The following is an 11866-nucleotide window of genomic DNA, read 5'->3' on the forward strand; positions in this document are numbered from 1 at the left end:
CAGAGTACAGAGTGCCCTTTCCTGACCCAAATCTTGAGCAGATGTAGACTCTGAAACGCAGTGTAGACAGGTAGGTGGCCAAACTTGTTGCAAAGCGCTGGACTCTGCGCAAGCTGCCTCCTGCACCCTATAAGTAGCAAGCAGCACCTGCTATCTCTCCCACACGGCCAGACTCAAACCGCACTGCCTAGCCAGTGCTGCACACGTCGAGCAATATGGCTTTGAAAAACTCTGCCGTCCTCCTCATCGGGCTTCTTCTCTCTTGTGTTGCCACGAGCAGTGCGGCGAGAATCCTGGAAGAGACCGTTCCGTCCAAGGAGGAGCACCAGCCTGAGGTGCCACCGCTTCCTAAGGTAGAACTGCCACCGTTTCCGGAAGTGCACCTACCGCCTAAGCCTGAGCTTCCCAAGGTGGAGTTGCCGCCGGTCCCGGAGGTGCACTTGCCACCTAAGCCTAAGTTGCCCAAGGTGGAGTTGCCTCCGGTCCCGGAAGTGCACATGCCACCCAAGCCGGAGCTGCCCAAAGTGGAGCTGCCGTCGGTCCCTGAGGTACACCTGCCACCCAAGCCGGAGTTGCCCAAGGTAGAGCTGCCAACATTCCCGGAGGTTCACATGCCACCCAAGCCGGAGATGCCCAAGGTGGAGCTGCCGCCGAAGCCCGAGATGCCCACTGTTCCCGTGTTCCATGTCCCGGAGTCGGAGCCCAAGCCGTGAGAATTGGCTTATCAATATTGTTGCCTTGTTATACCTCCTCTGCTCCTCGTACATGTACCTATTGTCGTGTTGTGTCGATGATCTGATTGTTTAATTGTGGTTTTCAGCTAGTGTTGTGAGTGATCCTTATATATTGGTATATATGGGAAATATATATTTTGTTCTCACAATTACCCTTTTCTCATAAGAGCCCTTCGCAAGTATGCATGCCCTCCTTACAACAATTTCACAGCAAGCCTTGATTGCATCTGTCATTTTTCCAACTACAAAACATAAAGCCTAAACATTTTTTCTTCGACCTCAACCTGTCCTAGCTTTAACACCTGATATTTACAACCCACACATTGTTCTTGAGTTTACGCCAATAGTCTTAATGCGGATGAGCAAGAGGGTGTCTCAAGGTGTCACCAGAATCACACTGTTCTTGGGTGCCTGGGAGTGGCAGCTCACTCGCTTGTTTTATGGCCGCTTCTTTCGTTGACCTCACCTCCTTTTAACTCTGATGTCATAACCTTGAAAGGAAGTAGCCAACTGTGAATATATGACTAGCATCGAGCGAATGGAGGTAGCAGTGATCTGGGTGTCTAAGTATCAACACGGGCGCCGCTGATGAAGAGTGCTGGACCACTTTTTTGTTACCTTACTCCGGATTTTGGTGTTGGGTTCGGTGGGCAAATCATGTCCCAATTTGTTCTTGTGTATGATGAAATCTATAGGTTTGCCAAATTCAAAAGCCAAATAATAAGACAAAAAATCAAACCAACGTTACCGAGTGCTCAACTCTTAAGTACCACACCAGCAGAGCGAACACATCGCTAGTGATATTTCGGATGCGGCGGACATTAGACAGTTCCGCCCTATCACAGTCCTCTATGTGATATTTCGGATCCTAGCGAAAGGGTACGCCAGTAGGGCGGCCTTAATCGCCCCCCGGATTCATCACCCGAACCAATCGGCCTTCACGAAAGGAAGGTATATTTTGGATGGGATCCTCGTTCTCCATGAGATTATCCATGAGGTTAAGAGCAAACATCTCCGCGCGGTGTTCTTCAAGATCGATTTCCACAAAGCTTATGACACTGTTCATTGGTCCTTCCTTCGGGAGGTGTTGCTCAAGCGTGGATTTGATCCCCACTGGGTTGCCCGGGTGATGCAATTAGTGACGAGTGGTCGGACGACTGTGAACATAAATGGGGAGGTTGGGCCTTACTTCACGACTGGCCAAGGGGTACGACAAGGAGACCCGATATCCCCGTTTCTATTCAACCTTGTGGTTGATGCGCTCGCCCCGATTCTTGACTTGGCCAAGCGCGCCGGCCACATTAGGGGGATCTGGCCCCACCTTGTGGCCAATGGAGGTCTGACCCACCTCCAATATGCTGATGACACCATTATGATGGTGGAAGGGTCAGATGAGGATATTCAGAACCTCAAGTTCCTCCTCCTCTGCTTTCAGGAAATGTCGGGTCTCACAATTAATTTTGCCAAGAGCGAGGTAATAGTCTTGGGATATTCTCACTCGGAGGCCCAACGGATCGCTAATCGTTTAAATTGCCGCTTGGGATCCTTCCCGACGACCTACCTTGGCATGCCACTTAGTGACACACGCCTCCTGGAGAAGGATTTCCGCCCAATAATCGCCAAGCTCCAACCTAGGATGGAGCCATGGCAAGGGAGATGGCTTTTCAAAGCCGCTCGAGTGATTCTGATGAACTCCTCCCTTATCAGCCTATTGATGTATATCATGGGATTCTATAGTTTACATGAATCCCTCCATCATGAGGTCACTAAACTCCTTTCCCGATTCTTCTGGGTGGGAGAGAACAATAAACAGAAGTACCATATGGTGAAATGGTCCGAGATCTGTAAACCTAAGGACCAAGGAGGCCTTGGGGTCATTTTCTCCAAGCAGATGAATATTGCCATCTTGTCCAAATGGCTTTGGCGGATCCAGACTGATGAAGGTGGCCTGTGGCTTGAGATTATCCGTACAAAGTACCTTCGCGGGCAACCGCTGACTTTCGCACCTAGGTCTGGAGGGTCCCAATTCTGGCAGTCGGTGATTCGTCTGATGTCGGACCTGCGCATTGGGACTTCCATCAGAGTAGGTACCGAATCAGCCACTTTATTCTGGCTGGATAGATGGGCTGGTACCCGCCCCTTTGCGGAACGTTTTTTTGCGTTATTCTCGATCTGTGTCCGCCCACAGATCTCCGTGGCTGTGGCTTTGGCTAACTTAGGCGCGATTGCCTTCCGCCGTACCTTCGGGGCGGTGGAACTTGAGCAATGGGATGAATTGCTCGAGTGTATTGCCCTCCACCCCCCCTCTCTGGAGCCCGATGCGCTATCTTGGCGCCTCGAGCCAAGCGGCAGATTCTCGACCAGATCCCTATACCAGGCGATTGTTCCCACTCCTGGTCCGGTGGAACTAGCGGTGCTTTGGGAGATCAAACTCCCCTTGAAGATCCGCATATTTCTCTGGCAATGTGTTAGAGGTTGCCTTCCCTCGGGCACAGAGATCCATAAACGTAATGGCCCTGGGGATGGCCTCTGCCCCATTTGTCTGGTACCGGAATACTGCAACCACATCTTTTTCCGGTGCCCGGCGGCACAGTTCTTATGGAGTTGCTTCCGGGAGGTGGTTGGTGGCAGTTGGTGCCATGACAACCTCCCGGATTTGTTCGGGGAGATCCTTAGACTCCCCTGCACTAGTCGCGCCCCCATTTGGGTGGCTTTGGGTACCCTTGATTGGTCCCTTTGGTGTACTCGTAATAAACTAGTCATCGAACGAGTGATTCTGTCTCGTGTGACTGATGTGATCTATAAAATGTGTGGCTTCTTACAGCTCTGGAGACCGCTTAGCAAGCGGCGCGACCGAGACGTCATCGACAACATCGTGGCGGGTCTTCGTTCCTCGGCGGCGACTTTTGCTCCTCCACCTCCACCACCACCGCCTCCCGAGCCGGATTAGCGGTTCTTTTTAGCTTTCTTTGGGGCTTGTTTTGCTGTGACCCCAACATGACTCTATGACTTGATTGTACTTTGTACTACTATGTTGGATGTTCGGTTCTTTGCTTTATAATATAAAGCGGGGGGAAACCTTTTTTCGTAACACATCACTAGTTAAGCGACTGAGCAAGCAAATTAAGCAGGGTCTGTAGCTAAAGTAATATCTTAATAATAGTTTAGAGACAAATAGGCAACTACCAACTTCAGGACCTTGGCAAGTAGACAAGTTTAGAGACCCAAAAAGGCATTTGAACCAGACATTGCACTCAAATTTTTATTTACTTTTCATTGTCTACTAATTGTATCCGATCTGCGAAAAATCTGACAAACAGACGTGCGCTGCGCGTGTTATTCGTATAGCATAACCTCTTGGGAGGAGTCTAGTTGGCGGCAGCTAGCAATGGCAATTGCTGATGTACAAACTTGCTTGTGCTCTTCTGCAACCTGATGGTCCCTTGGACAAGGCGTTTAGTCTTAGCAGCTAGCCTAACAATTGCGTGTTTATCCTCAACATCAGCCGCAAAAGCCGAAGGAACTCTCTAATCTCTCTTCACCCAATTCGTAAGCAGGTGGCCAGACTGGGACTCGAAATTAAAGAGCACACATAAAACCTGGAACTGCACGCGAGTAGGTGAACAGCCTCGTTGGAAAGCATTGGATCCAAAACACTTGAGCGTTTTTTAACTCTATAAATAGAACACATCACCTGCTATCTCTCCCACATCAAAACCACATCAGAAGAGCTAGCTAGTACAGTACAATCATAGGCATCCATCAAAATGGCTTCAAGAATCACTGCTGTATTCCTAGTCGGGCTGCTCCTCTCGTGCGTCGCCATGAGCAGCGGGGCAAGAATCCTGGGGAAGGAGACAACTCCATCCAAAGGCGAGGAGCACCTCCCGGAGCTGCCAATGCTGCCCAAGGTCGAGCTGCCGCCATTCCCGGAGGGGCATCTGCCACCTAAGCCCGAGCTGCCCAAGGTAGAGCTGCCGTCGTTCCCTGAGGTGCACCTGCCACCCAAGCCCCAGCTGCCAACATTCCCGGAGGTGCACCTTCCAGCCAAGCCGGAGCCGCCAAAGGTGGAGCTTCCACTGAAGCCAGAGATGCCCACCATCCCGGAGTTCCACTTCCCGGAGCCGGAGGCTAAGCCATGAAGACCGTCTTCACTTCTCTTCTCTTTGCTCGCGCTCCTACATGTATCCGTTGGTCGTGTTGTGTCTTTGTGTGATTGTTTAGTCTGGATTTTCGGAGTGAATAGCATAAAACTACCACAATTCGTCACATGGTTCCAAAAAACTATCGGAAATTTGTTTGTGACTGATAACTACCACTTTTGACGTCGGTTGTCTCAAAAAACCCAAATCACCATGTGATTCAAAATTGATCTGGATTATGACAAGTCGGGCCCACTGCTAAACAAACCGTTTGTTTGACTGGTTAGTTTGACCGTTAACTTACATGTGGGGCCCACCTGTAAGATTCATCTTCTTCTCTTTCTTCTCTCCTCCCCTCCCCTCTCCCCTCCCCTTCCCTGATCTCTCTCTTTCCTCTGCTCCCGACCCGGTGACGGCCCTCTCACCTCCCAACCCGGCGACCACCCTCCCCAGCCTACCTCTCTCCTCGGCCGCCGGAGGACACGCGTGGGAGGTCGGCCAGTGTGCAGCAGTGCTCGCATCCGGCGTACGACAAGGCTCACGGCCAGCCACGGCGACGGGCTGCAGTTGGCCACCGCCACGGGCGCGGAGGCACCCGGCGAGCAGCTCCACCACCCACACCTCCTCCCTCCTCCCCATAGCTCGCCTCCTATGGCATGTGCGCCGCCCGGCCCCAACTCCGGCGATGCTCGGCCGACTCCCTCACCTCCTGCTGGCCTCCTTCAACTCAGGCCGAGTTCGCCTTGTTCACGTCCGACGGCCGCCGTGCTTGGCCCCATCTGCAACGCCTCGAGGCGAGCTCGCCATGGCTGCCTCGCCCACAGCCGGCAGCAGGGAGCCCTCGAGCTCTGCCGCGTGCAGCAGGGCAGCAGCAACGGCCTAGAGCTCCGCCGCGTGCAGCAGAGCAGCAGGGACGGCGCCGCCGAAGGCCGGCCGATGCCCACATCAGCTCCGGCGACGAGCTCGCCGGCGGGGACCTGATTGCTTTTTATTTTATTTTTCAGGGACCCGATTGCTTTTTATTTTAATTTAAGGGACCTGATTGCTAATTGAGGGATTGAAGATTTTTTTATTTGAATATGCGGAAGAGACACTGACACGTAGGACCCACATGTAAGTTAACGGTCAAACAAACAGTCAAACGAACTGTTATCTTACGAGCGGACCCCAGCTGTCATAAACCTGATCAGATGTTAACCACTCGCCCATTTGGGTTTTTTGAGACAGCCGACACCAAAAATGGTAGTTATCAGTCACAAACAAATTTTCGGTAGTTTTTTGGAACCATGTGACGAATTGTGGTAGTTTTATCCTATTCACTCGGATTTTCGGCGAATCATTTGTGTGATGTGAAGCGCTTACCTATTGCGTCTATTTAGATGGAACGTGCATGTACAAAACAGATGGATCTTTACATTATTGTTAATGTATATATATACGAAAGTAATCAATCACACTACTTTCCTTTCTTCAAAGAATATTTGAAAAGTTTATACCGTGCTCATACATGACTCATTCTATCAACAGTCTCACCAGAAGATTGCTTTTCACTTCATATTCTTTCACTGAGAAACCAACGCACACACTTCCAATTCTCAGAAGCAATATTTGCAATGTCCTTTGAGTTTGACACCGATGAGCTTAAATACCTTACAAATGAAGCAGGGTTTGGGTACAATATTATGAAATTCCTAGCAACCAGGAAAGTGGCCTGCGCGGGCAACGTCTTTTAATCGTTTATTATTAAACTTTTAAATTTTAGAAAAACATTACGATTACCTGCTTTTAGTTTGTTATAACAATTTCATAACAATCACTAAAGAACAACTCGACCCCACATCTTGATTAACTATTACTACAATGTGTGTAGTTAGATTATACACATTCTAGATTATGGATGATTTTTTGCATGTTGGAAAACTTTATTATTATGATTACATTAAACATCTTACAATCTTTGATTTAGGAGAGAAAAATTAAGAATTAAAGCATTCCTTAATGATAAATATTTCAGTTTTTTATTTTCTAAAGCAATGTATAAGTTCAAACTACAACTTCCATTGATCTTCCATACATTCATTTGATTTCCAATTTGTACGAATAACCAGTAAAGTAGTTAATTATTGTTTTCAAGATTGTCTGTATTTTTTGTTCTATATTTGTGGCTGAACTATATGTGTTTGTCCACATACGAGAATTTACGTGCCTTACATTTTCCTTTTACCAACATAATTCAAATATGGAGGCAAGACTGAACTTGGGGTTTCTACAATACCTAACGTTGGGACTAACTTGCCATTTTTATCAAACTTTATTATACGACCTGCCTCATATTAAATTATAAATGTATGCATTAGTAAACCAAGATTGTATGTAACTTTACATGAATTATAAATGTATGATCTGCCTCATATTTGATGCATAGCTTTTCTTTAATTAATTGTAAAAATTATAGGATCCACTTTAAAACTAACTTGGTCCTCTATCAAATATATAACCATGCATTCTTATTTTTGATGTGCAGCCAAATTCTTAATTTAATGAAAGAGAAAATATATCTGATCAGATAATGATACACAATTTGAGAAGGTATGATATAATCGGTGATTAAGAGCATGCATCTACAACCGCAAGCAGCTAATCCGAGCCCCTATAACCCCGCGGACGCGCCTGCGGATAGCATCGGCCAGGTCCCCATTTGTACGTCTCCACAACCACGCTCCCCAAATCTCAATACCCAAATCCATGCAAATCCATGCACGACGATCATACAATGCGAACTCATTATACATTCAACAATACAAAGATAGTGTAGCCCGAATAAATCAAGTACATGCCAAAATAAAATCCAATAGTTCATACATAGATAAGCGACACATGAATGAATCAATGACTTCACTCCTCGCGGTCACTGATCCTCTTCTTCATGCGGAGCAACCACTTCTTCCCTTCCTCGTCCAAGAGGTTGATTCCTGCAACATGATCCTCGACCCCCCTCCTCCTCTCTCTCAAGACACAACCTCTCTTTCTCGAGCTCAAGACCATGCATTGTCACCGTTTGCTCAAGCTCCCATCTGGCAACCTTCTCCTGCTTCTCCAATTCGACTATGTTCTTCTCCAAGACCAACCTCTCTGGGTCGACCTCCATCTTCTCCCTTTGCACATCAATGAACATCTTGTACCCCCCTCCTTCACTTCCTTGGTATAAAAATGCCTGTCCAAGTGGCAGACACTTTGCTTGCCGTCCCTCACACGCCACCATCTCCTTCTCCCACTTGTTCCCCATCACTTGCCGGTTTCTCTTCAGCACAGTTGGTTGCAAGTCCGCCCCACCATTTTCTTCTTCTCCTTCCTCGTCCACTCCAATTGATTGAGCCGAGCTTGACCCATCATTTTTCATCATCTTCTTCGGGCCGTTCTCAATTTACTCGAGGGTGGTCTGCCACTTGGGTTTCCCATTCAATTTCAACCAACAATATGAACAAGTGAATGGCTTCTTCTCCATTTGATGGTACAAAGCCGTCGCCAGAGTTACATGGGTTTGAATTTCGATGCCGCTTTGGATCCAGCCTATAACCTGTTTGAGATAACTAATAAATTTGCTAACGGCCTCTTGGATGACTAACCATCTATGTTGAAGAGAGCATGGGACATGGTTGGTGCATATTGGATGTGGCTTTACATAGTGTTTTTGCTCGTGGTAAAGTTTCCAATATTTTCCCAATATTTCTAGCCTTTTTGCTCGGTTCCACAAATTGCCATGCTAGTATTGCACCCACTTTCACACAACAAAACATCTTCAAATTGTGTGAATGCCAGACCTCTAGGCTTCAGAACTTTCGCAATTTTCTTGTTCTTTTTAGTGTGTGATGTTTTCCCAACTTCAAACACCAAGGAATTGGTATCCTCCATGGTAAATTGCAAAGACTCTTGACCATTATTTATCATGTCATGCAATATTTGTTCCTACAATAGGCATCACAATTTAACTACCGTCCTACTAATATGGTCCGATGATATGTGCAACGAAAGAATCTATGAATGCAAATGTGAAAGGTCCAAAAATTATACCGAGTCTTTGTTAGGCATTCCGCCGAACTCGAAGTGGGCATGCCCAGAGCCAGCATTTTCCAAGGACGCGCGATGCATTTGGAACTCCGGCGTGTGGGCCATCATGTCCTCCTCGAGGACGGCTTGCGAAAAGTTCAACTCCGGCATGCCCATCCACTGGGAGGGCGGAACAGAGTCGTGCAATAGAGACAAGTTGTTTGTCTCCGTGGCCACGACCGTCGGGTTGACCTACATCGCGTCCATGTCCTCAGCAGCGGCCACCAAGGCTGCGTCCGCAGCTGCCTTCGATGCCGCTATCTTCTTCGTCGCCTCACGCCTGTGCTGCCTCTGGCAGCGCTCCTTTCGGGCAAGGTTCCCCGTCTTGCAAGGATTCGCTGCCAAGTCGGGGACTCTTAGTGATTCCACCGAGGCATTATTCGTGGCCATGAAGGTAGACATGATCATCGGCGATGACATAAGTGAAGGCGAATGAGGATGGCAAGCAAGGGAGGGGGTGAGTGACTGCACGGTGACGAGAGAAATGGAAGAGGGAGGCGGGAGGAGTTCGGCCAATGCAGAGAACTAGTCAATTTTGTTCTGATTTGGGATGGGTCTGCCTTGACAAAGCCTACGTGGCGGGCGTGTCCGAGCGCGTCTAGTCCTCCCCATATCCGCCCCAAATATGGGCCGGATATGCGGAGTGCCAGTCAGTCTGGGCGTTTTGGTCAGAAATGGGGCGCCCGGTTGGGTGGCGTTTTTTTGTTCGGTCACAGATCGGGCAACCCGTTCAAGCATTTGGGCCGGGTAGGGGGGGGGGTCCGGTTGTAGATGCTCTAAGGTTAGAGGAAAATTCACCTTTTGAACTTCACAATATTACAATGACCTTCATGTTTTGGTAAACACCGTTGTTTAACTGTTCCTTTGGTGCTTTCATCAAGTTCCATCATTGTTGGGAAATGACATTTTGGGGAGTGCCAATAATAAGGCGACAACATAGAAATACATGCTTATAAAATAAGTAGAAGTTGGTAAATAGGACACAAACAAAGTAAGAAAGGAACTTGATTGGTGACCTTACCCTTCTATATAGTGAGGCAAATAGCGATTTTGCTATAGGTACCAGGATTATAAGCTGGTAGTGAATGTGGACGCCAAACAGGTGGCAGGAAATGAGCGTTCAATGGACGGAGTCATATCCACTGCCTCCAGGAAAAATGAGTTAGTTCTAATATTTATCAATCTCAGAAGAATACATATTTCTATTTGTATACATCATGCACTTAAATTATTTGATGTGTTTCTAGAGTTTCATAGTCTAAATAGACTTCAATGCATTTCTTGAGCGGTAAACCCAGTTATAACGAATATGTATCATTGGTACTTGGATTTACACAAAGAGTCTAAAGTTCTCACCTCTAAATATTTAACTAAATTTCAAGTGAAAATTTATAGTTTGTCCACCCAAAAGATCGTTAGCTATCATATTTGTTGAAATATCTCCCATAAAGCGATCTTGATATTCTTTGCACAAGATGAATTTACATGAACTATATTGCAATATTTGATCCAAGAAATTCACAATTTCTCTTTAATTAATTGTAAAAATTCTAGGATCCACTTTAAAACTAAGTTGGTACTACGAGCCTCTGTAAATTTAGGCATTCTTGTTTTTTGATGTGCATACAAATTCCTAATTCATTGCAAGAATAAATATATCTAATCAAATAATGGTATAAAATTTGAGAAGGTACGGTATACTTGATGATGAAGGTTAGAGGCAAATTCACCTTCTGAACTTCACAATACCACAATTTCCTTAGTGTTTTTCTATTGTAAAACATCAGTCCCTACTTGTTCCTTTAGTGCTTTCATCAACTTCCATCATTGTTAGGTAAACATATTCTTGGGAGTGCCTACAATAAGGCAACACCATAATGCATGCTTATAACTTAGCCAAGAAGTAGAAGTTTGTAAAGATGGCACAAACAAAAGGAGGAAGGAAATTGATTGGTGATCCTACATACGGGGGGCCTTCCACCCTTCTATAGTGTGAGGCAAATAGTGAATTTTCTATAGATACAGAGATTAGAAGAAGGTAGGGAATGTGGACGCCGAACAGGTGGCACAAAATCCGCGTTGAATGGATGGAGCCTTATCACGCCGGACAATACTAATCTTTCTCGGTTCTAGAAAAAGAATACATGTGTGCATTTGTATACAGTACACACTTAAATTGTTTAATGTGTTCCTAGAATTCCATTTCTAAATAGACTTCCGATTCTTTTCTTCTACAGTAAACCAGAATATAATAATATTTATTGTTGGTACTTCAATTTACACAAAGAGGCTAAAGTTCTCACCAATGAAAAACAACCAAATTTCAAGTGAAAATTTATAGTTCGTTCACCCAAAATATCATTAGCTACCATATTTGCTAAAATATCTCCCACAAAGTGACCTTGATGTTCTTTCCACAAAAGGAATTTATGAATGCAAACCTGGTTTTAAGATAACTTTACTAGTTTTAAAAGTCAATACAATATTATACATTCCCCATTCTAGCAAAAGGACCTCGTACTCGTGGATATCTGAAACCCTCTCCCTTGTATCCTCTTATTGAAAGCACTTGCTCTATTGGTTTCATTTTGGTAAGCGGCTCAATGATCAGCATATGTAAAAGACATCCATGTTGGAAATATGCCCTAGAGGCAATAATAAAGTATTATTTTATTTCCATGTTCGTAGTTAATATTTATATCTCTATGCTATAATCGCAATGATTCTTGAATATGAGATTCAGTGGAAAACTCAGTTGCATGTGTGGAAATATAAACACGAAGTAGTGAAGGAAATATGCCCTAGAGGCAATAATAAAGTTGTTATTTATATTTCCTTATATCATGATAAATGTTTATTATTCATGCTAGAATTGTATTAACC

The 11866-nt window shown here is 45.8% G+C and overlaps 2 protein-coding genes across 2 annotated transcripts; both read left to right on the forward strand.

Moving 5' to 3' along the window:
* The first annotated feature begins 144 nt into the window (after positions 1-144).
* LOC123052175 (protein PELPK1) lies at positions 145-883 on the forward strand. The gene has a single exon (XM_044475280.1). It carries the CDS (start codon positions 216-218, stop codon positions 711-713), a length of 498 nt encoding a protein of 165 aa, XP_044331215.1. The 5' UTR covers positions 145-215; the 3' UTR covers positions 714-883.
* Positions 884-4464: 3581 nt separating this feature from the next.
* On the forward strand, positions 4465-4876 carry LOC123055716 (protein PELPK1-like). The gene has a single exon (XM_044479613.1). The coding sequence runs from the start codon at positions 4502-4504 to the stop codon at positions 4874-4876; it is 375 nt and encodes a 124-aa protein (XP_044335548.1). The 5' UTR covers positions 4465-4501.
* Positions 4877-11866: the final 6990 nt, after the last annotated feature.

This window comes from Triticum aestivum, chromosome 2D (genome assembly GCF_018294505.1).
Source record: "Triticum aestivum cultivar Chinese Spring chromosome 2D, IWGSC CS RefSeq v2.1, whole genome shotgun sequence".
Taxonomy (NCBI): Eukaryota; Viridiplantae; Streptophyta; class Magnoliopsida; order Poales; family Poaceae; genus Triticum; species Triticum aestivum.